This window comes from Fusarium phalaenopsidis (genome assembly GCF_050370095.1).
Source record: "Fusarium phalaenopsidis strain FUZ10S chromosome Unknown contig_32332, whole genome shotgun sequence".
Lineage (NCBI taxonomy): Eukaryota > Fungi > Ascomycota > Sordariomycetes > Hypocreales > Nectriaceae > Fusarium > Fusarium phalaenopsidis.
The window spans coordinates 61,911-89,178 of NW_028145391.1; the positions used below are offsets into that span (position 1 = coordinate 61,911).

The 27,268-nt window shown below is 51.3% G+C and overlaps 10 protein-coding genes across 10 annotated transcripts; 5 read left to right on the forward strand and 5 right to left on the reverse strand.

Moving 5' to 3' along the window:
* Nucleotides 1-508: 508 nt before the first annotated feature.
* Nucleotides 509-1,987, forward strand: LRP88_13033 (uncharacterized protein; the record flags this gene model as incomplete). The annotated part of the gene is made up of 1 exon (XM_083249416.1): nucleotides 509-1,987. The coding sequence occupies one exon, from the start codon at nucleotides 509-511 to the stop codon at nucleotides 1,985-1,987; it is 1,479 nt and encodes a 492-aa protein (XP_083093750.1).
* Nucleotides 1,988-2,425: 438 nt separating this feature from the next.
* Nucleotides 2,426-3,059, forward strand: LRP88_13034 (Isochorismatase-like protein; the record flags this gene model as incomplete). Its single annotated transcript, XM_083249417.1, has 2 exons — nucleotides 2,426-2,818; nucleotides 2,874-3,059. 2 exons carry the CDS (start codon nucleotides 2,426-2,428, stop codon nucleotides 3,057-3,059), a joined length of 579 nt encoding a protein of 192 aa, XP_083093751.1.
* Nucleotides 3,060-5,532: 2,473 nt separating this feature from the next.
* On the forward strand, nucleotides 5,533-6,345 carry LRP88_13035 (MBL fold metallo-hydrolase; the record flags this gene model as incomplete). The annotated part of the gene is made up of 1 exon (XM_083249418.1): nucleotides 5,533-6,345. The coding sequence occupies one exon, from the start codon at nucleotides 5,533-5,535 to the stop codon at nucleotides 6,343-6,345; it is 813 nt and encodes a 270-aa protein (XP_083093752.1).
* Nucleotides 6,346-7,045: 700 nt separating this feature from the next.
* Nucleotides 7,046-8,536, reverse strand: LRP88_13036 (uncharacterized protein; the record flags this gene model as incomplete). Its single annotated transcript, XM_083249419.1, has 1 exon — nucleotides 7,046-8,536. The coding sequence occupies one exon, from the start codon at nucleotides 8,534-8,536 to the stop codon at nucleotides 7,046-7,048; it is 1,491 nt and encodes a 496-aa protein (XP_083093753.1).
* A 2,393-nt stretch (nucleotides 8,537-10,929) lies between these two features.
* On the reverse strand, nucleotides 10,930-12,150 carry LRP88_13037 (uncharacterized protein; the record flags this gene model as incomplete). The annotated part of the gene is made up of 1 exon (XM_083249420.1): nucleotides 10,930-12,150. One exon carries the CDS (start codon nucleotides 12,148-12,150, stop codon nucleotides 10,930-10,932), a length of 1,221 nt encoding a protein of 406 aa, XP_083093754.1.
* A 740-nt stretch (nucleotides 12,151-12,890) lies between these two features.
* Nucleotides 12,891-14,334, reverse strand: LRP88_13038 (uncharacterized protein; the record flags this gene model as incomplete). Its single annotated transcript, XM_083249421.1, has 2 exons — nucleotides 12,891-14,111; nucleotides 14,161-14,334. 2 exons carry the CDS (start codon nucleotides 14,332-14,334, stop codon nucleotides 12,891-12,893), a joined length of 1,395 nt encoding a protein of 464 aa, XP_083093755.1.
* A 2,617-nt stretch (nucleotides 14,335-16,951) lies between these two features.
* Nucleotides 16,952-20,383, forward strand: LRP88_13039 (uncharacterized protein; the record flags this gene model as incomplete). The annotated part of the gene is made up of 3 exons (XM_083249422.1): nucleotides 16,952-17,922; nucleotides 17,974-18,701; nucleotides 19,656-20,383. The coding sequence occupies 3 exons, from the start codon at nucleotides 16,952-16,954 to the stop codon at nucleotides 20,381-20,383; spliced, it is 2,427 nt and encodes an 808-aa protein (XP_083093756.1).
* Nucleotides 20,384-20,706: 323 nt separating this feature from the next.
* Nucleotides 20,707-22,592, reverse strand: LRP88_13040 (uncharacterized protein; the record flags this gene model as incomplete). Its single annotated transcript, XM_083249423.1, has 7 exons — nucleotides 20,707-21,248; nucleotides 21,296-21,525; nucleotides 21,578-21,766; nucleotides 21,826-21,901; nucleotides 21,953-22,175; nucleotides 22,226-22,430; nucleotides 22,495-22,592. The coding sequence occupies 7 exons, from the start codon at nucleotides 22,590-22,592 to the stop codon at nucleotides 20,707-20,709; spliced, it is 1,563 nt and encodes a 520-aa protein (XP_083093757.1).
* An 895-nt stretch (nucleotides 22,593-23,487) lies between these two features.
* Nucleotides 23,488-24,892, forward strand: LRP88_13041 (uncharacterized protein; the record flags this gene model as incomplete). The annotated part of the gene is made up of 5 exons (XM_083249424.1): nucleotides 23,488-23,702; nucleotides 23,779-23,824; nucleotides 23,879-24,016; nucleotides 24,065-24,194; nucleotides 24,246-24,892. 5 exons carry the CDS (start codon nucleotides 23,488-23,490, stop codon nucleotides 24,890-24,892), a joined length of 1,176 nt encoding a protein of 391 aa, XP_083093758.1.
* A 460-nt stretch (nucleotides 24,893-25,352) lies between these two features.
* LRP88_13042 (Zn(II)2Cys6 transcription factor) lies at nucleotides 25,353-27,194 on the reverse strand (the record flags this gene model as incomplete). The annotated part of the gene is made up of 4 exons (XM_083249425.1): nucleotides 25,353-25,387; nucleotides 25,443-26,909; nucleotides 26,969-27,089; nucleotides 27,141-27,194. 4 exons carry the CDS (start codon nucleotides 27,192-27,194, stop codon nucleotides 25,353-25,355), a joined length of 1,677 nt encoding a protein of 558 aa, XP_083093759.1.
* Nucleotides 27,195-27,268: the final 74 nt, after the last annotated feature.

Genomic DNA, 27,268 nt, shown 5'->3' on the forward strand with positions numbered 1-27,268 from the left:
ATGAAAAATAGTAAATATTCTATGCGACATCCATGATCCTCACGCAAGTTGTAATCAGCGATGATCTAGCAAACATGGCGTAGGATAAACGTGTCTTTCCGTGTTTTTTCACTCCAAAATATTAAAACACGACAGAAACCACAAGTTGATGCCTATCGTGAGGGCGGCTATTGGAAAAGGTTTCCGACACGGATGCTTTTCCGCCTCGTCCATCTCCTCTAGGACTAGTTTTAGGTTTATAATGGTCACGGTGTTATTGAAAGCGCACATCTTGATGGAGATCCTTGTTCAACTACTCCAATAGTGATTTCGTGTTCGATATCGCCTGGCCGGCAGTCTCCCGGCATAGCCGACCATATACGGTGATGCGGGTATTGATAGCCGTCCTTAACATCCACTTAAAGGCCTCGCCATCTCACCTAGAAAAAGACCACGGGCATCATATGCGCTCACTATGTCTTCTAGTCTTCAAGCTAGTTGCGTCGCTTCTTTCTTCCCGACTCCAACTTTGTTTGGGGCCGAGCTCTACTCTCTTGACGCAACGTGGACAAAGAACTACAGCTACGTGGTTGACCAAGGCAGATATGCCTCATCACACGCCTTTGGTGTTGAGGGATTGAACTTTTGCAATGTTAGCATCTGGTATATCCATCCTGGATATGATGACCACATCAATGTCCAGATCTTGTTGCCTGAAAGATGGAACGGTCGTTTTCAAGGCACTGGAGGAGGCGGTTTTGTCGTCGGACTGAGTGAGCCAGCCATAGTTGGAGGTATGGCGCAAGGTTATGCAGTCGCATCAAGCGACGGAGGACACAAGACGACTGTTACCGAAGATTGGGTTCTCAAGAGTCCTGGAAACATCAACTGGCCCAACGTGCTCAACTTTGGATCAGTCTCCCTGTACGACTTTACCATCATCGGCAAGCAGGTTACGACCACATACTACGGCAAGCCTCCAGAGTATTCTTACTTCACTGGCTGCTCAACTGGAGGCCGACAAGCTCTGGCACTGGCCCAACGCTGGCCTGAGCTGTACGATGGAATTCTGTCGGGCGCTCCCGGTATCAACTACGCCGAGCTGGCCACTTGGATCTCGTACCCACAGCTCATGATGAACTGGTTGGGGGGATATCCTCAGCTTTGCGAGACTGCGGCGATAACTCGGGCAGCCATTGAAGCTTGCGATCATCTGGATGGTGCTGTCGATGGCATAATATCCAATTCGAAAGACTGCGGGTTTGACCCTCGCACAATTGTCAACACCACAATATTCTGTGAAGAGAGCGGTAAAGTTACGCAGATCACTACTGCTGCTGCAAAATTGGCTTTAGCTGCATGGGCCGGAGCGCGATCCATAAATGGGACATTCCTCTGGCATGGTCTGGCCAAAGACGCCCCTTTGTCAGGCCTAGCCAACACCACCTGCGACTATCAAGGCTCTGGAGAATGCTCTGGAGTTCCATACGCCATTGCCAAAGACTGGATCCAATACTTCATCTACAAAGACCCATCCTTCGACTTCAACAATGTCACTCATGAACAATACGCCAAAATATTTCACATGGCACTCCAACAGTATGGCTCGCCTCTAGGAACCAGCGATCCGGATGTCCGCGGGGTTAAAGAGAATGGAGGCAAAATCCTCATGTGGCACGGAGTTGCCGACCAGCTCGTGCCAATCAATGGTACCCGGCAGTATTACGACATCGCCACAGCCATCGATCCCAACATCACCGACTACTTCCGTTACTTTGAAGCTCCTGGGGTCAACCATTGTCGAGGCGGTGTTGGACCGTATCCTGGAGATATCCTCACGAGGCTCGTCGATTGGGTCGAAAAGGATTTGGTGCCCGAGACGTTGGCCGCGAAAAGCCTGCCAAACGATAAAGGCGTCTCCATTGAAAGGGGCCTTTGCCCTTATCCAAAGGTCCAGAACTACAAAGGTGGTGATATAACCAAGGACTCAAGTTACGAATGCGTCTAGGTCGATTGCCCTGGAATGAAGCGCCGGGTGCTCTACTGATGTTTCATGTCTGGCTTGATGTCATCCGCGAGATTAGTTAACATTTGATTCATTATACGTTTCAAGCTACCCAACACTCGGGATTGATCTCAAATCATGATATCAAATACAATCAATTTTGGTCAGCGACTCAACCATTCCATTCCCTCTTACTGTCACTCGAAGGCGTGATCAACCTCCACGATTACCAAGCACAATTTCATGCATCAGCGAAAAGTCTTGGCGGAATATGTTTCCAAAATGGGCATAGTATTCCTGTCGCCCGATGACCCTTGTGGAGAGCTCACCCAAGCTATTTATATGACGATGTTCTATCACGTCTATGAAAGTGATTGACAAGTCTATTCTACTCAATATCATTCATATTCAATCCCGTCAACTCTACATCAACTACACAAAATGTCTGCCGTATCATTCCGCACTCTCATCGGCGTCCAGCCCTCCACCGCGTCGACCAGTGACAGCGTCCTTGTCATCATCGACGCCCAGAACGAATACGCTCAGGGCAAGCTTCGTGTATCCAACATCGACACTTCCCGCGTTGCACTTGCCTCTCTGCTTGAGAAGTACCGTGCCGCCAAGGCCCCTGTTGTCCACGTCGTCCACGCTACTCCTGCTGGAGCTCCCGTCTTCACTCCTGAAACAGAGCTTGCTGAGGAGCTCCCCGAGTTGAAGCCCGTTGAGGGAGAGTCTGTCGTTACGAAGAACTACCCTGGATCCTTTACCGACACGGATCTGCAGGACATTTTGAAGGCGACTGGACGAAGCAAGATTGTTTTGACCGGATACATGGTGAGCAGAATACATGTTTAACGCTACCTCCTTGAAAGATACTAACAGGATCAAGGCTCACGTTTGCGTGTCTACAACTGCGCGTCAAGGTGCTGAGCGGGGTTGGGACGTCCTCATCGCCGAGGATGCCGTCGGTGACAGGGATATTCCGGGAGTCAAGGCCGAGGATCTTACAAAGACTGCCCTCCTCGAGATTGCCGACGCCTTCGGAACCATTATCCAGGGCCAGGATGTTGTGTAAACGTCGAAAGCATTAGAAAGCAAAGAGAATCAGCTTGAAGGTTGAAACCCCGAGCAATTACATGATTGGCCAATCTCATCTCAAATCTCCACTACGCTAATGTCTTGGCGGTTTTAATTACCGTAATCGGGGTAGCGCAAGGCGACCTCGTATGTCGTCGCCACTTGACAGCATCATTTGATGCCGGCCGAACGGACTGGATCCAGCTCTAGACCCAAGAACTCCCCATTTCAACGCGGCCGAGGATGAATAATCTATTTTCCAAAGTGTCAACACCATGAAGATTCGAAAAACAACTACCTGCCACACGTGCAGGGCGCGGAAGCTAGCTGTAAGTCCCCTCACGCAGATTCTCACAGGCGTGGTCTAATGCCCCTTATGGTGTGATGGAAAACGACCAAGTTGCTCGCAATGTATATTCTCTTCCAAGAAATGCGTAGGATATGACCACGGTCTCATCTTTCGACCGCCGGTCGTGTCCAACTCTTACCCAGCCAAGACCACAAAAGCCAAACGTCAGCGCCGTCGAGTCAGCGTTGACAGCCAAAAAGCGCAGTCAATTGTCTCGAAACAAGTAAAATTACCCGCAAATGAGTTTCCTCTTCCTCGCTCATTAAGTTGGCCACTTCTTGACATCATCTCACTTGTTGTACAAAACTTCAGTCCTGTTGGGCAAACACCTCAATTTGTCCCCTCGCAAGCCTCCATCTTTTCTCATCGGATTTGTGGCGGCTGGGTTGAGATGCTCCCTGAGTTGGCCAGGGGGTCAAATGCAGACCAATGTCTTTCACCGGCCATCAAGACACTCGCAGTATCCATCCTTGCCAGAGGGAGCCAGGGAAAGGCACCTATGTCTGATGCCTTGGCGGCGCACACCACGGCTCTTGAGTCACTGAAAAGGGGACTGGATGGCTGGGCCACATCGGCACCAAATATCGTGGCTGCTAGCATTATGTGTTTATTCTTGTCTGAGGTATTCATCTCTCTGCGGAATCGTTGATTAAACCCGAGCTGACAGGCGTAGATGATCATGCCCACTAACCCAACGAGCGCCATTGTTCATGCAAAGGGTATAGAGGATCTCATGAAGCTTCAAAAACCTTGCTTCTACGCTTCGGGAATCTCTCACCATCTCTTTGTGGGATTCAGACCAGTCCTTGTAAGCAAGCCCCTCCAAGTCAAGCGCATATTTATTGTTAACAGACCCAGGTTCTTCAGGCATTCTTTTCCCGAAGGAAACACTTTCTCTCGGATCCTGCATGGACCTCAATACCCTTTGAGTTTTACATCCCATCACCTCTCCAATCACTATTCACAGAAGTCTTCCCTCTCGCCGAGATACTTGGCAGAATCGATGATTTGTCGGATACCCCAGCCGACCAAGCCGTAGCAAGCGCCCAAGAGATAGTCGGGGAATTGTTGGAAATTCTTGAAAAACTCGTCCACAGAGACGAAACTGTTAGGGAAGAAACTACAGCTCGACGGTGGCTCCCTATCTTCCCAGTTCAGGAAGATCTGCCAATCCAGTTTCCCGACATTATCGCCGGAAACTTTTTCACACACCTCTGGGCATTCCAGGTGATCTGCGCCCACAACATCATCAAACTAACGTCGAAATTCCCATGCCTCTCAACCTCCTCAGAGATGAGGGACCTGGATGACCTGTTGGACGTCAAGATGATCAATCAGCTCGCCTTGTGGACATTTCGGAGCATAGAGTTTCTGATGAAAGAAGAGTTCAAGCTGTTTGGCGCGGCTTCCATAAGTCTTCCGCTAAGGACTGCTTGTGGCGTATTGAAGGCGTTTGGTGCGGGTGATCCGGAAATGGTCTTTTGGTTTTGCCGTGTGTCACGGTTTATCAAGGAAACGGGTTATTATTTTCTGATACAATTGCTTGGTGATGGTGAATAATATCAATACATCATATTTTAACAACTTTGCCCATCTGAGCAGCTAACACTGTCATATGGAATCTCCGTCTAGTGAGCTGCATGTGTGATGTATGGCATAGAAGGCCAAGAAAACCCGGCCTTGCTCGGATTGGGGGACTACATGCAAAAACCCGCCGGATAGATCTCGTCATGGTCCCGATCACTCCATGGGCTAGGCTCATTTAGGTAACTATATTCGCCAAGCTTTGCAAAAGTCATCCCTCTGCACACCCATATCAAGCTCTGGCTATCCACGTTATCGCAGTCATCAGGCCACCATCTAGTAAGCAGGTATGGACTTTTGCGTAGAGATCGGGAAGATTAATAATGTTGGTATTTGTCAAAAGTCTCAACATATGTTGAGGCTGATTTGGGATGCGCTGGGTACGTATATATTCGCTGGCTTACCCGCTCTCTAACAAACGGCACACTTCTTATCCAAGTCCCCTTTATCCCCAATCCCTTGCAACAAGATTTTTAGTCCAACCCTCTAGCTAAGCGTAGCTGTACACCGCTTCCTACTGGCACGCAATTCCTCCACAATGCCTTCACCGAAGATCAACGCGGAGGTCAACATCACGCACATCGGGACCGCCACCGCTATCCTCCAAATCAATGGCGTCAATCTCCTCACTGATCCTTTCTTCTCTCCTGCTGGAACCCAGTGGGACCGTGGTGTGGTAATTCTCGAGAACAGCGAAACACCTGCCATGGCACTACATGACTTGCCCGCCATCGATGCCGTTCTACTCAGTCACGAAGATCACCCTGATAACTTGGATGAGTTGGGTCGACAACTGCTTGACGGCAGAAGAGTCATCACCACCATGGATGGAGCAAAAAACCTGTCACCACGCCCTGATGTCAAGGGAATCTCTCCTTGGGAAACTCTGCCTCTCAATGCTGGCGGCGAGCAGTTTAGCGTCACTGGAGTCCCCTGCCAACACGTCCCAGGCCAAGAGTGCACCGGCTTCATCATCACATCCCCCACCTTCGGAGAAACAGATGGCCTCCCAAATGCAATCTACTTTTCCGGAGATACCGTCTACTTTGAGGAACTCACAGAGATGCGAAACAAGTTCCACATCAGCATCGCCATGTTCAACATTGGCGCCGCGATTGTTGTGATGCCCGACGGCACGAAGAAGCAGATTACCATGTGCGGAAAGCAAGCTAGTCGTTTGTTTCAAGAGATTGGAGCTGATGTGCTCGTTCCTATGCACTACGAGTCTTGGGGTCATTTCACAGAGAATGGCGAGAAACTTTCTGAGGCGTTTGAGAAGGAGGGGATTTTGGAACATGTTTCGTGGCTTCAACCCGGTGTTCAAAAGAAGATTTCTTCAAGGGGAAATTGAGTATTGACACCGGAGCCTGACTCTCGGTGCTGGTATTATCATGGGCACGGGAGAACTTTTAAGTTTGTACCAACAAGCCATGCACTTGCATGTTAGTCTGCTCTTGATAGAGATATAAAGGTTCTAGGTACACAGTATTGGAGCTTTCGCTACTGTAGAAAACTCTCCATGTGCTGCTGAGATGGAGCTAGTATAAGCCTGCTGATGCACAGAGGAAAGACTGGTCAGCTCTTCAAAACTGGACATGGGAAGGGGGGACTGTATGATGTGCTGCAGACACCAACTAGCAGTGCAGGAGTCAGTAGCATGAGGTGTACCTAGACAATCAACTTTGTGTGCAATGGTCTGTCATGGCAAGCTTGTCCCGAGCCCAGCAAATGATCGCACCATGCAACCGTCTTGCAAAAGCAGCTTGCAACGGCCTTCAAAGGGAGCTGAACTATGGCTGTGAGTGGGTACTTCATTGACAACAATAACAATTGTCAAGCAGCATCATCAGGGGACAAGTCCTGACTTGCTGCATGATCATACCAGACAAATCAACATCCACCAAAGCACGCAAAGATCTCAAGTCTTGCAGCGTGTTGCATCATTGGGCTTTGATGCTACCATACATCCGACGGGCACTATTGTATTTGGTATTGTGCCCGATGCCTTCCACTGGTGACGCCATTAACGACAAAAATCCTCCAAGTCACACTTAAAGTTCATCCAGCTTTTTCATGTCAAGCTTGTGCTTAACTCCCGTCTTCTTCATAACTAAAAGCCCATACGAGCCGACATCCCTTGTCTTCCACTTCCATCCCTCGTCTCCCCTTTCCGCCGTCTTCCAAGCCCATCCAGGGTCTATCAAGTCTCTCTCCAACTTGATTTCGCTGGACAAAATAATGCACCAGAGATTCGGAAACATCTCGCCAGCGGCAAATAAGCTGTTGAGATTCTCTACTAGGGCTTGCTTATCGCAAAACCCGCAACGGAGTACGAGACTTTCTAGTGAACGCGGCAGCATCTCGGCGAGGTCCATCAATGGCGGGAAGGGGCCGTTTGGCCTCTTCCATTGGTACATGTGCTCCCCAAAAGCAGGCAAGCTTAGTCCAAAGTGTTTCAACTTGGACAGGCATCGCAGGTCGCCTATTTTTCGGGACATGAATTCCTCACCAGTCAACCACTCCCCGTTTTCTCTGTCTGTAGATGTGAAGTGGAAAGAAAGGCTGACCCTCTCAAGATTCTGGCCGTGATCTCGTAGGATTTTACCCAAATCATAGGAGACGGGAAAGACGCTAGGAGAGCTTTCCAGGCCGATGTCAAGTTTCAAGGTTCGCAGTTCTTTGCATGCCATCAGGATGCTCTTCACAGTCTCGGGTGGCATTTTTGATGACCTCGAGTCGAGGTGCTCAAGCGAACAGGTAGTTGTAGGTAACACAAAGGCATCGCCATTGTCCGGTTGGGTCCAGTGCACGTTGGATGTTCGTAGGGTTTTCAGCGAGGGCAACTTGAATAATGACTCGATAGCGGTGATGAAAATGGATTGCTCGTTCTTGTAAGGAGCCTGGGTGAAACTGACTTCCTGTAGGGAGGAAAGTGGCCGGGTGCCTATCGAGGTCTTTTCGGTGGACTCAACGGCATGCTTTAGGAGGGCAGACGTGAGCTCAGTCTCGTCCATCATGGCCAAGCTCAGCTTCTTCAGGTTTGGCATCAGAGAAAGCCAAAAGGCTGTCAAGGCGTCACGGGCTTCCATGGTGTAGTGATTCAACGCCTCAGACAGCACTGACTCAATCTGATCTGCCAGCTCAGGCGGTAACTTGAGATGTGGACGGGCCTGCTCGAACCACTGACCATGCCTGCTGTCCCACCTGAGCGTGTCGAGGGTGTAGCGCAGATCGAAGTCCTCGACCAGTGCACCAAGTTGAGGATTGTTACTCATCGAGCCAAGGGCCTTGTCGACGCCCCGATGATAAGGAAATGTGAGCAAGAAGCGGTACAGCAAAGGCTGGGCGACAGCCTTGAGCTGCTTGGAGGCTTTGCAGATATTGCTCAAATCTCTGTATCTTCCGAGGGTCCATCTTATGATGCCAAAGGGACCACAACGGGGATCGGGATTTAGCGTGATGAGGAATTCGGAAAATATGAGCAGCAAGACCTCATTTGGGAGAGGGCAATTGTTGCGTGGCGATGTAACTTGGGCGTCCATTATGATGGATGAGGTGAGAGTTGTAAGAGAACAAAGACAGGACCGTGAGGGGGCTTTATATGCAGGCTCTCCAGAGTCCCCCATGCCAGGCAACAGTACCAACAGCCCAGGGTTGTGATTGGTTGGCTTAAAGACGATGGTAAGATTCTAACAAGGCCTGGTGATTGGTCAGTCAACATCCATGATATTCACAAGGAATCACCTCAAGATTACTACTCGCTAATTCGTTTCCTTTCTTGGTTGTTTGAGATGGATGACTTGTCCAGAAATTGTATACTACCTAATACGCAAGGTTCTTCGGTCTTTTTCATCGCTCGCTGACCCATTACGGCCATGCCTAAAGTCTCCTGTTCTGAGCGTGCATCAAGGGCGAAATCTCCATGTAACCTAGGGACCTTTTGGCAGCAGCCAAAAAATGTATTTAGGTGATAGGATAGCGGTTTTCGGCAATGGGTTTTAATGCCGGCATTGTCAATAACTGTGTTCTTTGTTATTCAGGATCATGGCTTCTTTTAGAAGTATCACCAAGTCACAAAAAAGTGTGAAATCTAAGTTTTGTATAAAAAGCAAGATTGGTGTTTCGACCGACATTGAAGGAGAAAAACGCCGCATTTTCCCTTTCCTTGCACTATTACCGTCACTTTATTTCGTGCTATAAAAGACCGTCGTATCTTAGAAGGCTGCCCTGGAAAAACTTCCCACACAGCCGACTTTTCCCCATCGAAACTTATCTTTCCGGACACATTCCCATACCGATACGCGCCTTATTGACAATGTCTGACCAACAACAACAAGCCAAGAGGGTGCTTTTCTCCCGCTGTGGTTTCCTACCTGCTGAGATACAGCGCATGATCCTCGACCTGCTCAAGCGACACAACTCCCGAGGTGCTACGCCGCTGTATCCAAAGAATGGCAAACGTTTTTCGAGGCGAAAAACTTTGGCCATCTCAAGATAAGTCAGCATGATCTGCAACAGTTCGCAAAGGTGGCCAAGCCAAGGTGGCGAAAGCAGCTGATCAAGAGCATCTAGCTAAATATCGAGCTCAAGTCATACAACTGTCGTTTCTGTGGCTGGGCCGAAAGCGACTACTGGCAGGGAAAGAACAAGAGCATCATCGGAGATGCGGTCATGGACCTGTTTGGCTTCTTGAAGAGCTTGAGGCGCAGTAGAGGCCGAGACTTGGCTCTCGAGCTCAATATGTATTCCCCGAGCGATCGCGAGCATTGGCAACAGCACTGTTTTGTGGGCGGTCCAGGAGAAGACGGTTTAGTTGGAGAGATCCATGATTCCAAGCATGGCTCTGAACATGGCCGACGAGTCAAGCCCTCAGACCCAGATGCCATAGACAGATTCCTCGGAAATAACTACATCCTTCATACGGCCCCTTTACATACCGACACGTTCAAGTCACTCCCCAAAGTAACTGCCGTCACAAAATTCACAATACGTCGACAATTCCGGCGCCAGTTTCCCCCAAAAGCGGTCGGCAGGCTGTTTGGTTCATTCTCTCGGCTGGACACTCTGGTCTGGGAGCCATGGCGTAAATGGGATACCGGCTATTTTCAAAGGGAGTTTTGGGATAAAAGTGAACGGGCTCATACGCGGCCAAAGACGACATTAATTTATGTTCCAGGATATGAAAAATATATTACCCAAACTTTTCCCACAAGTCTCAAGAAGGTGTCGGTCTTTGAAGACTTTAATGAGGACTATGCTCATCGACTGCTACTCCTGTGGGGCCCTCCCGTGGCAAATCGTATGCGTGTCGCAAGCCCCTTTCTTGGTTCTGCGTTTTCATCTAGAAGCATTCAGCTGGAAGAGCTGTCCGTCTCGTTTATGGTAGATGCCGAGCACTGTTTCCAAGCGTGCCAGCCATAGTGGAGGTGGAAACAACTGCGCTCCCTTGCTCTGACATCGCGGTCGATGACACCTCTAAGGGAGGAGGAAGTGACAAATCTGCTGCTCAAGGCTTCAAATGCTGCAATGCTCATGCCTATGCTGCAGAATATGATCTTATGGAACGGCGCAAAGGGGGAAGCTTGTGCATTCACGTATAACAGGGAGGATTCTTCCGTCACCTGGCGAGGGACGTGGGAGATGAAACTGGGGCAAAACGTGGTCGACGCTTGGAGAAGGATCGACTACGAGGACTGCAGACAACCTTTTCGAGTCAAGAGCGAGGTGATTTCTGACAAGATCCTTTCACACGGAAACGCCATTCATCACTTGGACTTGCCTACTAGTGTCATTGATCCAGTATCCCTCTGGCAGATTAGGAACGAGCACTTGCTGAGTTATAGGGAACCGGATGAATGAAAGGGATTGTGAATGGCAACAGGAATATTTCTTATGGACAAAAAAAAAAGCACTTTTAGAATTTCGCAAAAAGAGTCTAGTAATCATTGCCCGTGGACCCGTAAAGATGTGTTCCTCTCTCTAGCACCTCAATCTCATCTCCAACTTGAACGTACAATCCGGCATCTTGGCCCACAGTCTCATTCAAGCTGTGATCCTCAGGCACGCAATGCATACCCAAGTAACCAAGCGCCCTAGGATTCCCATCCTCGACTGTCCGGTACTTGACCAGGGTTGTACTCGGCTGCGCTCTGCCCCTGGCCCTATCCGGAGCAGGATTATCCGTATCGAATTTGCCCGTATTAGGATCCACGTTGGGCATGGTGCAGCGAGATGTTCGACAGACAACAGACAGCGCCGGTGCAACCTTGGTTCGTGTATCAGAAGCCGGATTTTTGGGAAGAATACTATAGCGTTTCCAATTCTCTTCTTCAAAGGCTGGGGCACCCGTAATCCAAATGTTGGCACGGAATCGAAGGGCGTTTAGAGGTTGGTTCTCTGTCGGCAGCATTGATGAGACGGCGTGAACCGAGGACAAGCTGTTGATGTTGATGGGTTGCTGATCCGTGTACCCATGAACAGCCGGAGTGCCGATGTGATTCAGGGGAGCAAGATTCTTATCGGTGCGGACAAGAGTATCAGGCGTGCACCTCAGAATGGTAAGGTTTTGATCCGAGACTTTGAGGAACCTCTTCAGCTTGGGAAGTGCTGCTGCCACCGAAGGAATTCTGCCCATATCTAGGCCCTTTGCATCGCGGGAGTGGATAGTAAATGGCTTCATTCTGATCTTGTACTCATCCACCAATTCAGATGTCGGTTGGAGAGGCACAACGAAGGACACCTCTCGTTGCACCGGTTGGCTTGAGTCAATCAAGGCTTCAAGGCGGTTGATCCAACTTGGGGGATCGGGGTCCGGGAACCGTAGGACCAAACATCCTCCTGCACGAACCAGGGGATCTTGGGAGTCGCTATTTTCGTGAGGCACCCACAGCTCTGGCTTAATCTGGGACATGAGGGGTTTGGTTCGCTGACTGATGAAGCGCCAGATAGAGCCCCCTTCGGCGTCGGCCCTTGCCACCTCGGTCGCGATTGCAAAGCACCTGTCGTACATGAAGCCGGTCTTTGTTAAAACCGCGCGGTCGAGCTCGATTGGTCCACAAGACTTGACGGGGTGGATGAAAATGGCTTTGATGCGGATGGGTGCGTTGGTGGAGCTTCCCTCTGGGACGTCGAACTGGGGGTCTGTTTGATCAGCCATGTTGCTTGATGATACCCCCAGCCTGCGTAGATTTCGCAGTTTTCTGCGCGTTGAGGACGAGTTTCCGGTCCATTTTGAAATGAGGAGAAGGGTCGGAAGTCCGAGTAAAACAGTGATCGCGATGGCGGTATAGGTTAGAGGGAGACTCTGGAGGCTGTCTCGAAGACAGGCCATGAGTTGAGACAACATTTTGAGGGTTACTCGCTCAAGTTTGCTTCTGAAGGGATGACACCTCTTATAAGACGCAGTTGGAGATGCTCCGCTGCCAGCTCCGAGATGCCCGGCGAATGACTCCTTCTTCTCAGCATGTCAGAAGCGACCCACCGCTCTGCGCCCCCTGTCAATAGGGCGCGATCGGCTCCGGTTGGCGGGGAACATGAGGAATCATTCTTCGTCCGTTCACCTGAGTGGTCAAGTGACATCATTAGTCCTGCAGGTTGGAAAGCTTCAACACTTGACTACAGGTTCGGATGGTTGTTCAATATCTCTTCACTGCGACGTCCTAGAGTCTTCATGAGACCTTCTCAATAAGAGATGAGAGCTGATTCATTAAGAGTTCGACGGGGCAAATGATTGCTGCAAATGAAATTGAACTGACCAGATATTTTAACCAAGAGGAATGCACTCCATTACTGTTACTAACCAAAAGATGACGAAACAAATACAAAAACCAAACACCACATCCATGCTAGCCCGATCCAGTTTTCATCAAAGTAGTCATATCCTTCCGGCTCATTATGTTACAGCATCATGAGGCTTCCAATCACGCACATCATCAGGGCAACACCAGCCGGCATCGCCTTCACCGCACTGGAATCTGGTGACGCAGCCTGACCAGAAGCGTCGTCGCCTGAAGCGGCATCGGAGCCGCTATCAGTCTCCTCGGCATCATCGCTGTCGGTGCTTTGAGGACGGAAGGGCTTCACAGCTCGTGTAGGCTTGCCGGTAGCGCTAGCCTCTTCAGTGTCTTCAGAGTCCTCGGCGTCGTCGGTTCCTGAGGGAGCGGGGGCAGAGTCAGTGACCAACACCTCAGAATCGTCGGCGCCAGTAGGTGCTGACTTGCCGGTGGGCTTGCTTCCAGCAGCCGCACCACCAGCAGGCTTGTCTTCGGCAGAGCCTCCAGTGTTGGCAGGCGCCTCACCACCGGTAGCCGTTGGGCCAGCACCCGCATCATCACCAGGGGACACGCCAGCGGGTCGGGCAGCAGGTGCGGCGGGCTCGCCAGGCTCCTCGCCCGAATCGCCATCACCAGCAGGCTCGTCAGAAGACTCACCGCCTGCGGGCGCATCACCAGCAGGAGCAGGAGGAGAATCTCCAGCGGCGTCGTCATCGGATGGTTCACCACCCTTGGCGTTGTTCGCTGGCTCAGCCGGCTCACCTCCAGCGGGAGCGGCAGGGGCAGCTGGAGGAGCAGGCGGAGCATCTGTGGGAATCTGGAGCTTGCCATCCGAAACTTGGCTAACTGGAGGAGCGGTGATGATAGGCAAGTTCATATCATCGCAGGGTGTCGTGCGCACTTGAACCTGGCCATCGCCGATCTGGCACATGGGAACAGCAATAGTCGTAGGGACCTCCTTGGTCGTTCCATCTGAAACAACCGTAACGACAGTCGTAGCGACAATGCTGCTTCCAACAACCCTCTTCTTAGGCGCATCCTTGGAACCTTCACCACAAGGCATGATACCAAACTCGACGGGCGAGCACTGCTCAGCCCAGTGACGGTCATAGAGGTTGTAGAAATCGCCCGACTGACACTGCCAGAAGACAGCCGAAGGTCCGAGGGCAAGAGTTCCGTTGGAGCAGACAGAGAAACCCGCAGTGAAGATAGAACCGGACTGAGGAGGCTCGTCAAATTGGAACTGGTAGCTGTCGGAGATGTAGCCGGTTCGGCCTTGGGCATCCTTCAGGACGCCATCCTTGAGGGTCATGACCAGGACACCTTCTCCATTGCACTCTCGTGGCTATCGCTGATTAGTAAACGGTAATAGTAATGGAGCGCGTGTTTCTCACTTGGGTGTCGCGCTTTGACTTTCCACTCTTGTAGATCGTGACTTCGAAAGTGCCGTCGTAGGATTCGCGACATCCCTTAGGCGGGCCACTCTTGGGCCTGATATCTTCTGTGACGGCTTGGGGAGCGGCAAAGGTTGAGGCCACGAAAGCCAGGAAAGCCAATGAGCTCCTCATGGTGTCGATGATTCTATGTCGAGAAGAGTCTGGTGTTGTTGATCGGGTCGTGGTGTTGTAGCTTGCTTGAGTTGATGTGTTTGGAAGTGATGATTATGTCGATCAAAGCAAGAGGTGCAGCTTGGTTGATATACTTGGCATCAACGCCCTTAAACCGTCTCTGGCACGCAGTACTGGACCTGAATAGTCCCCGACGTCCGCTGATGGGACCATTACTAACACCTGCATTGTTCTCTGGTGGCGAGACATGTCAAGCCGTGTGGCTGGGTATTGACGATTATTCGCCAAGGGACAGCTTGTGTGGTTCCAGACAATGCGGTACCCATTAAAAAACCGTCTGGAGCCTGTACATACCAAACTTCCAGGAGCCAACGTCCTGCGTGTGGCTGGAGATGCAGGGAGAACAGTGCCTTTCAGCTGACCCTGAGTGTCACACGAGCCGTTTCTCCGTGTGGCTGGATTCCCCTGGCATCAAAGTGCTGATTGAAACACGCTAGTGGCAGGGTGACTGGAATTTTAGAGTATCGATTTAGATCTGGAGGTGTTTGAGGGAGGCGGCGTTGATGGTTTGGAATGGAGGGAGTTTTGTCAACCTCAATATCTCATCGCAAGGGAGAATATGTCTTGAACTTTGTCTGGATTTTGCTCGCATTGCCTGACCCAAAACTGATTTGCACATCCATCAGCGAAAAGCTAGGGCTGCAGTCATCATCGAAGGCGTGATAATGATATTTGAATGGTAACTTGACTTGCAAGTACTCACAGGAATAATTCCACAAGGATGAAATAAATAGACGACTTTTTACTTTGTAGAGACTGATTCACTGGATCTATAATTGTCATCCAATGTCTTAGTCGTTCGTATTCTGACGCAAGGGAGTGGCGCTGAGACATGATCGACCCTTCAGCCAAGGGTTGACAGCCGAGGAGCAAGGGCTACTTTGAAAGAATGTGGCAACAACAAATGGGGTCCATTGTGAACAAATCGAGATCTGAAATCTTTTCCTCCTGCAAGACCAATACTCAGACACAGTTCCAGCGTTGATGAAACAAGCCCAACACCTCGGACTGCGACAGCCTGCGGCTGAAATGCTTCTCGCATGTCTGGGCATGGCTTCGGGCTAACAACTTGCAGGGAAGCTCGGTAGTTTGAGCAGCCCCCAGGACAGAAAAGACAAACAAGACAATAAACCGCGGCACAAGAATAGTCCTATTCCCAATATCCCAAAGCGCAAGGCACTCAACAATCCCAATCGTCGACGCAGAAGCAAGAAAAGTGTCGAGGACGCGATAATCGCCCCTTCGGTAAAAGTAAAACATGAGGCCGCCCAGGCAGAGCATGCGCGCGTTTCCGGCAGCGTCAACTACCCACGCCTCCTCAGAACTAGCGATGTGTGTGGGAAACCCATTGCTCGTGAGGACGGCGCTGGGGCTGAGGAAGACGGCTGCAATGCTGGGGTAGCAGAAAGCAGCAGCAAGTAGTATAGCAGGGATGTGGTTATACCGAAAGTTTTGCAACATGATGGGTGTCAAGGTGGATTTCTGAGTTGGAGTCTCTCAACAGCGAGAGCATCAGAGCTTTCAAGGACATCGGATGCCAGCAACTATCAGGTGATGCCTTGATAGGAGGGATTCTATACCTTATGTCATACAACGTCGGGGGCGCTGCGCTTTGCTCGTTGGGGAAACGAGCTGAAATGAACGTCCCTGCGTGCAGCGATCAAGTGTGCTATAGGCTGGCGTTGATGCAGCGACCCGTAATCAGCCTTGAGTCAGCCTATTATACATGGAAATTCCTGTTATAGCCTGTTGAGGATAGTAGGATGGCACAGAGTGAATACGAAGAACATGGTTAGTAAAGTGCCCATTTGCTGTGCCTCAGACGCCCGGCCATAACGTATTGGCCGGGCAAGTTGTCAAAACAAAGGAATCAGGTCATTGTTCTAGTTGACCTCAGCGACCTCTAGAAAAGAGGAAGCTAGCTAGACTAGAGGTTTTATAAACTATTGTAACTGGTGTAAGATACTCGCTTTCCTTCTTCCAAGGGGATGAGATGTCCTGTCTTCGCCCTCCAGGATTAAATAAAGTGTGAGAACACCCGGAAAGCCTGGGAAGGTGATCTGCACAGCGTTTTCCCATAACCAAGTCATAAGACGGAGCCAGTCTGCATGCATCACCTCCGAACGGTGCTAGGAATCCGCAAGCGCGTTTCCGTGACTGAGCTTGATGATGAGCCACTGGCAAAGTTGCGGAAGACGAATGGCCATGTATAGGAGAATTGATAGATGCAGCTCGGACGAAAGAGTCGAGTATTGCTGGGGGTACCTGTTATGTAATAGTTTACTTGTGTTGATGATCATGGCTGTGACAGTTGTGTCGATCGGAAGCAAGACGTACAGTTTGGTTGAGGAAATCCGCCTTTTTCGTTTTCACGCATGGAGGCCAGGAACTGCAGTCAGGCTCTCCATGTCTATCTGACTCCTCATTATCCCCGTCGTTCATTGGTCGGTGTAACCGCGCAGATCCTGCCTCACCTGATTCCTCTTGACCTCTCGCAGATATTTCTATGCGCCTTTTAGAAGTCATCATCTCCACCTTCAGCTAACTTGAACCAACCATGGCTGAAACCAACGAGCTCTGTGACTACTGCGCCAAAGTCCCTCTTGATAAGGATGCCCTCTCAGAAACATACGTTGAGAAGTTCAACCTCGGACCCTGGTCCCGCGTCTTCGCCAGCCCCTGCCCCCTCTGTTGCCTCGTGAGGAACGCCTGTACCGAAGACTACCGAACAAATCCATCACGGAAAGGCCTCCCAAGCGAGGACGCTATTCTGGTCTGGAGCTACAGTGAGGTCGTCAACTTTCGAGCCGCCTTCGCCATCGAAGAGTGGCCAGAGCAGCATATTTGCTTTGCTGCTCCCACCGACGGCAACAGCAGTGATTCGGGCGAAGGCTTCAACTACCTCCTCCCCTCTGTGGAATCTGAGTTGGACTTTTCCCGAGTCTCGCGGTGGATATCGATATGTACAACCACACACGGCAATGACTGCGCTCTAAGCGAGGAGGCATTTTCGACAGCATTCCCGGGGCTTCGCGTCCTCCGCCTCATCGACGTCAGACGAGGCTGCCTGGTCGAGGTCCAAGAGTTCCGTCCCTACGTTGCACTCAGCTATGTTTGGGGAGCCGTGTCAAACTTTAGGCTGACAAGGTCGAACCTGGCTCCGCTTCTGGTCCCTGGGACTATCGGGGAAGTCTTTGCAAACCTACCCAAGACGATATGTGATGCCATCACGCTTTGCATTAGACTTGGGGTGCAGTATTTATGGGTCGATGCCCTCTGTCTACTCCAGAATGATGAGGAAGACCTTGAGAGGGGTATCAATGTGATGGATCAGATCTATGAGCGCTCCTGGCTAACGGTTGTCGCTGGCTGCGGATCTGATGCCAACGCTGGGCTGCCGGGTGTTCAGATTGGTAGCCGGTCCTCTGTGAAGCTTGCCGTCGAGGTCAAGCCGGGTGTACAACTGGGTCTCTATACGGGCATGGACCAACTGCTCAAGAACTCGGTATACAACTCAAGGGGTTGGACGTATGTTATCATCCCAAAAGCTCAACCCTCAAGCCACTCACATGTCGCAAGGTTCCAGGAACACGTTCTGTCCCGCCGGGCTCTATACTTTGTGGACAACAAGGTCTTCTTTCGTTGCAGAAGCGCTGAGTTTTCGGAATCCTGCATCGACCGATCCCGTGTGATAAAACCGTGGTACGACAACTCATCACTGCTTACTATGGCGGTGCACCTAGACGATCCCCTGGATGATTACTCAAGCATGCTCATGTACTATACCGCTCGCGTCCTCGCAGATCAAAACGACGTCCTGCGCGCCATGGCAGGAATTATCCGCCGCATCTCAGACAAGACCAATTTGGACTTCTTCCAAGGACTTCCGACAGGTGCTCTGGATTGCTTCGTCATCTTTAGGTGCCATGGCTGTATTCTGCGTCGACGCAAGGGCTTCCCCAGCTACTCTTGGTGCGGATGGCGAGGGAGGATCGGTATCAACATGCCTTTCAAGGTGAATGAATGGCTCACCGAGACATGGATTGTGTGGTACAAGCGAAGCAGGTCCGGTGTCACGAGCCTTATATGGGATCCCGAGTCAATCCCAGCTGACGACGAATCACGCATTGGATATCGCGCCAGAAATGGGTTCCAGTCTCCAGTTGCCTTGGACTTTCCAACCACACGAACGACGCCGACTGAGATCCCTCAGCTCCCTGCTCAAATGCCTTCATATCCAGTCTTGCAGTTCTGGACCTTGGCTGTGTACCTAAAGCTCCGAAATGTCAACGTCTTCACAGGGATATGTCGGCTTGAGGGGGAGTCGGGAGTCGATTGTGGGGAAATGTCCATAGATGGGTTCGAAGAGACGGACTTCTTTTCCTCTCAGGATCTATTTGAAGTCATTCTCCTATCGCCGAAGTACATAGGGTGGTCCGATCCATCCGAACCACGCTACAACGCCATGCTGGTTTCTTGTAACGAAGGTCTTTCAGAGCGGCGGGGGAGGGGATACATACGGCAATCCATGATCAAGGAATCATTCTCGCCGGGCCCTGTCTGGAAGGAAGTCGTTCTAGCTTAGAGAAGATGCGAACGGGCTACTTTGAATGAAGGATGCTGGGCCGGCCGAGTTCTCCCCGATCCGGCCGCAGTGTGGATCCTGTCGCACTGGTCTCTGGCCCTGTGGGGCTGACCTACCCGGGACCATTGCGTGTCAAGATAGTGGTAAGCCAGATTAGCTGAATGCATAACTACCAAGAGATATATGCAACTTGGGCGACTCGACCGGGAATCGCCAAGACTAATCAAACGTGTAAAGCAGCGTTGACTTTGGAGCGGCCGATGCATGGTCGGGGTGGGGCGATTCACGCCCGATCTTGGACATTTGGTCCAAGACCGTGAATCGCGCTTGATGTTTGTCGGCGCTTTGATAAAGGCTCATCGCCCCGAGTGTGCTATTTTCTCCTTTCTGCTTCATCCTTCCGCCTCCAGCAATTTGCTTATCTTCACCTCATTAGTCGCTATGAAAATTGTTCCCAATACTCTTGTCCGCAGAGGCGGCGCCGACACTCTGAAAACGGTGACTACAAGCCGAGTTCACAAAATACGAAGCCTTGAAAACAAACGTGCAAGGCGTCATGGCAAAGGCACACTACAAACACCAAAACTGCGCGGAGGATTTGAGAGTGTCAATAATTGTGCGTCGCCAAGCAATCAGCAGGCCGCAGTCCAAGTTGAAAAGCAATTATCCGACACAGCAAAACTCTCACCATTTCCCGATTTCCTTCGTCCCACCCCAAGGGAGTGTAAGACAGCTCACGACATTCTTGAAGGGCTCCACGGCGATGCCGTCCGTGAGGTATTCACGGCTCCAGACGCGCCAGCTGAAGATTACCCCTACGCCATGGACGCACTGGTAGTCGCAGCTCTGAGCCAAGCTACAAGCTGGTCCAACGCGAAGAGAGCAATGCAAAGCATGAAGGAGATATACGGCTCACCGTTCGCATACTCGTCTATCGTCAAGGGCGGCACCGATAAGCTCGTAGATGCCCTCCGACCGGGTGGTATGCAAAACCGCAAGGCCAAGATCTTGATGACCCTGCTAGAAGACGTCAAAGCCAAGTACGGAAAATGGGATCTGCAGCACCTATTTACCAAGAGTGACGACGAAGTCACTACCGAGGTGACTAAGTTCTGGGGGATCGGGCCAAAGTGTGCACATTGCCTCCTCAGCATCTGTCTCAAAAGGGACGTGTTTGCTGTCGATACCCACATATATCGGCTCTCAGGGCTCTGGGGCTGGAGACCAGCCAAAGCCACCAAATTGACCGCACAAGCCCATCTGGACGCGAGGATACCGAATGAGCTCAAGTTTCCCCTGCATTATCTCATGATAGCGCATGGGAGTGCGTGCCCAAAGTGTCGTGGAAATGGAAATCCGCGAGGGCACTGCGAATTTGAGGAACTTCTTAACAAGAATACCTAGGGTCTCATTCCAGTCGGGGTGATGGGTCCAAGGTCCATGGCCGAGAGACTTAAGCGAGTCCGTCTATCTCCGTCCCCCTCTGCCTCGCACGGTGATAAGCTGATAACTGGTAACTCTATACAATGAGAGCCTCTGCTGGCTTATCTACTAAATACTTCTTAACTTCATACTATGGCCGCCTAGAATCTTGATTGCCTTAGCCAAACTGTGCAGGGAAACAATCCTCACCGTGACAATAGAAATCATCTCGGCCATCACATAGCTATTATCCGAAAGGAAATTCCTTGACGTTCACAAGAGGCAAGGCTCCTGCAAAGCTGCTTCTAAGCGGCAGCTTTCTCCTTCAACTCTTTATCCGAAACTTCAGTGGCTAACGTAGACTCTAGACCATCTTCGCCCGTGATCGCCTCACCGCAGATAATCAAGTCATCACTCGGTTGGTAGGTACTCTTACCATAGACCCAGTAGCTGCCAAGAAGAAAGATAACCAAAGCTCCAGCAACAGCGGAAGCCCAGTTCATGTTCTCGGCCGTGATCGGGTTGCTGGGCGGCAGACAAAGAAGAATGGACTGCATGATAATCGACACCGAGTTGAACCAGGCAAGTCCAAGACTCAGTGAGCGCGGCAGCTTGAACCACCCTTTGTTTCCCAAATAGCGCCCGCCCGTCGAGATGTAGCCGACAAAGATCGGTAGGTAGCCGATGGTGAACAGAACGACGGCTGCACCGACCAATGTGACTACGGCTGAGGAACTCCCAAGCTCGAGGCACCCGAGGACAACATTGAGGCCAAATATGCACCACAGAATGTTCTTTGGGATCTGAAGTTTGGTGTCGTACTCGCTCAGCCACCCAGAGAAAGGAACTGCGACAGCATTAGCAAGCATCTAAACATGGGGGAAAACGTCTTACAAGCTCCCGTTCTGGCGAAGCCATAGATGAGGCGTAGCGCCGCACTGATGTAAGATGCAGCGCTTACAATCCCCAAAGCGACCATGGCGAACAAAAGAATCACGGTGCCGGCCTTGGAGCGGGTGGTGTACTCGAATATCGCTGCCATGGGAACCGGATAGCGGCTCCCGACGATGGCATCCCAATCGTTGCCAACACCGTATCCAATTGCAATAAAAAACACAAACAGCCTTTTTTCCATGATTAGTATAATATTCCATTCATGAAATTGGGAGCCCGTACGTGACAATGCTGCCGACCTGCTGCGCTAACAACGCAATGGGAATGGAACGGCGAGGATTTTTAACCTCTTCAGCCATGTTGAGGATCCAGTGAGTCGGTCCATATCCAGAAAGAGGTGATGAGACGCCGATCAGGAACGCAAAGCCGTTGGGCCAGCCGGTGAAGTTCTGGACCTTGGACCAGACAGCCCTGTGATGGTATTAGTTGCTGTACTTCGAGGCCCAGTCATAGACATGGGTAAGGCCTACTCGGATGGTGCTATGGGGTCTGCGCAACCCACAATCACTCCGATACATGTGAAGAAGAGAGCAAAGAGGACGAAAGCTGTTTGTAGACGTTAGTTTATTAGGATTTTATCTTTGACATGATACACACCTCCTGCTGTGGCCATCAGACCTAGAAACCTGGACCCCTTGAAGCAAATGAAAATAGTGACGATATTCACGGCCTGGTAGATAAGGAAGCTCTGCCACTTTGTGGGCTGCCAGTCGGGGTGCATGACCATGGCCATGGCCGTAAAGAAAGGAGAATGCGCAGTGATGAGACACGCAGGAGTAACAAGGGACGCCAAAGCATGGATGCCACCAGTCATGAAGCCCTACAGCGGTCTGTCAGTAACAAGGATGTCTCTGTGCCAGCGAAACGTACACAAATCCGACCATATTCAGGTCCGCCAAGTTTGGTAGCCAGAACAAGGCATCCTGCAACCGAAGGGTACGCCGAACCAAACTCGGCAAACGAAGTGACAAGAAGGCTCAGAACTATCCCAACAAGAAGCGCACCCCAAATAAGGACAGGCATGCCTCCGGCGTAGATGCCGATGACGAGACCTGTAGCTGCAAAGGACCAGACACTGCGAGGACCAGTCAGCAACTTATCCTTGTCCTTGCGGGGTCATTGTGAGAGTAGGAGCAAACCTTGGAAGGACTATGGAAAAGAGGCTCAAGGTCAAAGTGTTGAACTTTTGCTTGACCTGCCCTTGGCCGTGAGCATTTGCATGTTGGATCTCAGCCATTGCGGTACTGTTCGTTCTCAATTGTCTTGCGATGATGGACCTCGACAATGAAGCTGGAACTCGCCCATGTTAAATATCAACTGAGAGAGCCTTCTATCTCTCATGCTAGCTAAGAACACCGGTCCGAGCCCCGACGCTTGAAGCCAAAAAGTCATGATGGTTATCACAACCGCCCGTTGACGATGGTGGAAAAATCGCCAGATCCGGTTTAGCCTCCGGGTGGGGACCGAGTGGATCCGATCACCGGTGGAAAAAAGGAAGAATCGGGTTTAGTCCGAGATATGAGAGATCGTGGGGATATCCGGGGTGAGATCCATCAACCAACCCGGTTGCCGACGGCAGGGCAAATGATAACAAGAAACTAGTACTTAAACTCGCCTCCGGTATCTTTTCCTCCTGATCTACGGCAACCGGAAAGCCATTGTGGAGAAAACCTCACAGAGTCGCTTCCCCCTTCCCGAAAAGGCTCCAACGGCGACTCAGCCAGACTGCTGGCCGGCGGCCATTATCAAGCACATCTTCGGCAATCTGGACCGGACCGTTAGTATTACGTGACGAGAATAAACCCAAAGAGAGGCGTGGAACAATCTACCAGGACAGGTTTGGCATCTTGCCATCCTCCCCGGCTTGGCAACAGACTTAAAATCATCACCCATCTTCGCTGTCTTGCGCTTCTCTTTATCATCCTCTTCACTATCCCACCATCTCTAGTCCTTCATTCATCGAGGTTTTTTAACATCTTACGCTTGTTTGGACACTTGCCTTGACCATGGCTCAACCAGGAGGCCTCCTACGGACAGTACTCGAGGACACGCCGCATCCAAGAGTAGTTCTCTCATCCATCGTCGGGGTCATAGTCCTGCTACTATGGCTCCGGCGCCTCAACATCGCGACCATGCGCAAGATTCCAGGTCCGCTGCACCTCAAACTAAGCACGGCCGCTGTCAAATACCACGAGTTTGTTGGCACCAAGAGCCGCTGGATCCACAATCTCCATGTTCGATACGGACCTGTCGTCCAGATAGGACGTAACGAGGTTTCTTTTGCCAGCTACACTTCTTCGAAACAGATCTACAGCAATGGCAACAAGGACTTCCGCAAGACGGAGCTGTACCATCTTTTCGAGCAGGATGGGCACATGTAAGGGAGGCCGAAGCCTGGTGAACACTTTGCTGACATTTCATAGTAACCTGTTCACTGCGCTGGACCCCGAAAAGGTTGTAAACCCCCGAGTCTTCAAACCGTGCCTTTGATGTGAGCATCGCTAACCCCCTTGGTCTATACAGCATAGCGACATCCGCCGCCAGTTCGCCGATAGGTACTCCAACACGACCGTCCTCCGCTCCAAAGTCCTCGATTCCATTACCGAGCGTGCCTCCGCCTTTGCCAGGGTCTGTTCCAGCACAGACTCTGCTGATGTATATGTGAGTCTCTTTGTATTGGCTTGCTATTCTGCGTCTGATGGAACTCAGCTCTACCTTCACGCCTACGCCCTGGACTGCGTCACAGCCATGTTGTTTCATCCCTACGGCACCGATTCCTTGGTTGGTGACAAAGACAAGGAAATGGTTCGCCTTCTGTCTTATTCTAGCTCTCGCGAAAGTAGGTCACATCTTCACGACTTTGTCACCGGGATTACTGACAATCTACCAGGTTTCTATCTCGACCACTACTCCCCGATTCTCGCCAAAGTCTGGCGTGCCATCGGTCCTCGGTCCAAGAACATCGAAAAGGGAGGCGCCATGATCCGAGAGTTTGTTCGTGAGTGCATGGCCAAGGATGGTCTTTCCGACTTCACTCTTGCAACCCGGCTTCTGAGCTTGGACAACATGGACATGAACCTAGCCGAAGCCGAGTGTTTGGACCACATCGGTGCGGGCATTGAGACCACTGGCGATACCCTTTGTTGGCTGATGTGGGAGTTATCTCAGCCAAAGCATTGGGACAAGGTGACCCGGCTGCACAACGAGCTGGTCAATGCCGACCCCAAAAAGGGTCTCGAGGTTCTCTCCTATCTTGGTGCTGTCGTCCAGGAAGCCCTGCGTCTGTGGGCCCCAGGAACTCTTCCGTTGCCCCGATACGTGCCCAAAGGGGGTAGGCACATCGACGGCTACTTTCTACCAGCCGATATCATCGTTGGCTGCACCTCATACAGCATGCATCGACTCGATACAAGCATCTTCCCCGACGCAGATGAGTTTGTGCCCGAGAGGTGGCTAGACTCAGCAGGCAACACTGACCGACAGCGTCTCTTCTTTGCCTTTGGCCTTGGTTCCCGTACGTGCATTGGAAAGCAGTGAGTCCGACGCGTTCCTGTTGTGAATGTTGCTAAAAGCGTCCAGCCTTGCCATAGCCGAGATGAGAGCCTGTTTGAACGCAGTCTATTCTCAATATCGGACGCGACCGGCGCATGATATGCGCTCCAGTATGGGCCCCGAAGATGTTGTCTTGACTTCCCGGCCGGTTGGGATGTGTTGCAAGTTGGAGTTTGTGCTGTGGGACGTTGCCCTTGGGCTTCCTCGCGAGGGATCCCCCTCCGAGCACGTTTGAGGCGGATCCAGCACTCAGTTATGATACATTGTAGACAGATGTCGCATATCAGACTGTGCATGAGCCTGGAAGGATGGCTCGATGCTTGAGGGTTGGAATTTGAATCAACTTGCAGATGACAGATTGAGCAAGATGAGAGATGGACCAGCCATAGCGGCACAGCCAGCTCACTAGGAGTGGTGCCTTGACATATGCCATAGCTGCAGTCACTCAAAATACAATGACAGGGTCAAAAATATCAGTGACTACAAATCTGCATGTCAGTAAAGCTGTTACCATCCAATTCAGGACCTAACTTACTCTTGCTTGTCCACTGAACCCAAGGAAGCCCCGGCTCCCTGTCCCGCAGCTCCCATATCTGCCCCAGCTGACCCACCAGTGTCTGCGCTCTGATGGCAGCATAACTCTGACAGCTGCTCAGTCTCTGCTTGATGAGCTCGCGTACGCTGATGTCAACAGCTTCACATCCAGCTATAAAGAGCGGGAAGACGAGGGCGCGACTTGACAGTGAGTTGACGTTGACACAACTAGACTCACTCTGAACTTTGGCCACTTGGCGCCTAATAAGCGGCACTGTTGACGGCAAGTCTCTGATCCGCGTGTAGAACATGATGGATGCTGCCAAGTGCATCGCTTCGTTGACGTGGAGGAGAGCCTCTGGATCGCCGGGATTGTCGCTGGCCCTGCTGATGTCACGGTTGTGGGCGACTAGTAGAGCTTCTTCCAGGGCGTCAGCAGAGGCCTCCATCTCGGTTGTCCACGTCTGGAGAGTCCTCTTGGCTTGGGTCAGCTTTGCCATCCTCATCAGTGGGCCGATGAGCCGCCGAGAAAAAGCATATGCGGGATGCGTGATCCACCTCTCGAAACCTGGCCAGGGGTTACAGTCCTCTCCATAGTCATCCAACGTGAGTCGCGATGAGACAGTAGGAGACGACTGCAATGGCCCTAGCGAGCTACTCGTGCAGATATCGGTCCAGGCAAGCAAAGCCGTCAACGCATCGAACCGCTTGTCGTGTTGGTGGCGACGGGGATCGATACTCTTGATACAAGTAGCCGCGCTCTTGGCCAGTGAAAGGAGATAGCTGCGGGAGTACTCATCGATGCGAAACAACAACAGAGCAGCAGCCAAAGGAGGAAGCAGAGAGTCTGGCGTGGGCGTCACGTCGAACTTTCTTGATATCAGCGTCCTTAATGCCTTGTTGTGATGACTCTGAAACGAGACACTGGACGCTTGTGTGGGATGGGCCCGGGTGTAGTAATAAGCCGAGAAGGCCAGGACGGCAGATGCTAGTGTTTCGTCGACAGCAGCAATGGACGGCAGGACAGCTGATAGAGGATCTTGCCAGTGAAGCGACCTGCTGGCTGATTCGTCGTTGTCCCAGCACCGAAAGAACTGGCTTGACGTATTAATGAAGTAGTGCCAGAGAAGCTTGTGCTCTGGACGTGCCCGCGAGGCCGAGGGGAGAATTGAGAGAGAAGGCGAGGGGGTGAATGTGATTTGTAGTGGAGCCTCGGCCTCGAGATGTGTAGAGAAATGGCAAATCGGTGATGTTGATGTTCCAACAAGAGGATGCTCAATCTCTGGGTTACTTCTGTCATCAGCCACGGGCTCCAAGCCAGCCGCATCCACCCCGATCGCTGCTGTGGCCGAGCGAATAAGCTGATCGATTGACGGTGGCGGAGTTTCTGTTTCACCTGCCAAGGGTGACTTTGCCGTCATGGAAGATGAGGTGGTAGAGTAAATAGATACAGTGCCACTGTCAGGTACTGGAAGCTTGGGTTAACGCTTAGGGCTCAATCAAAGAGTGTCATTTTTGGGGACTCACGTTCGTATCCAGATTTGACACATTCTTTCCCAGTCATCAGCTTCCATGGCTTAAAGTTCTGCCTCTCGCAAGGCACGCTTCGACGGACACAGCGCGTGCAACGGGGCTTCCTCTGATCACACTTGACACATGTTACTAATCATTCTCCAAGGAGGGGCCAAGTAAAACCAACCTTTCTCTTGGTGCGGACACACTGAGCGCAAGCGCCGGGGTTTCGGGCAATCATGTTGGTGCATGCGTATGTGTCGCGACTGTCCGCTCCTCGACCTAAGGTCGAGGTGAGATAAGGATCCGTCACGT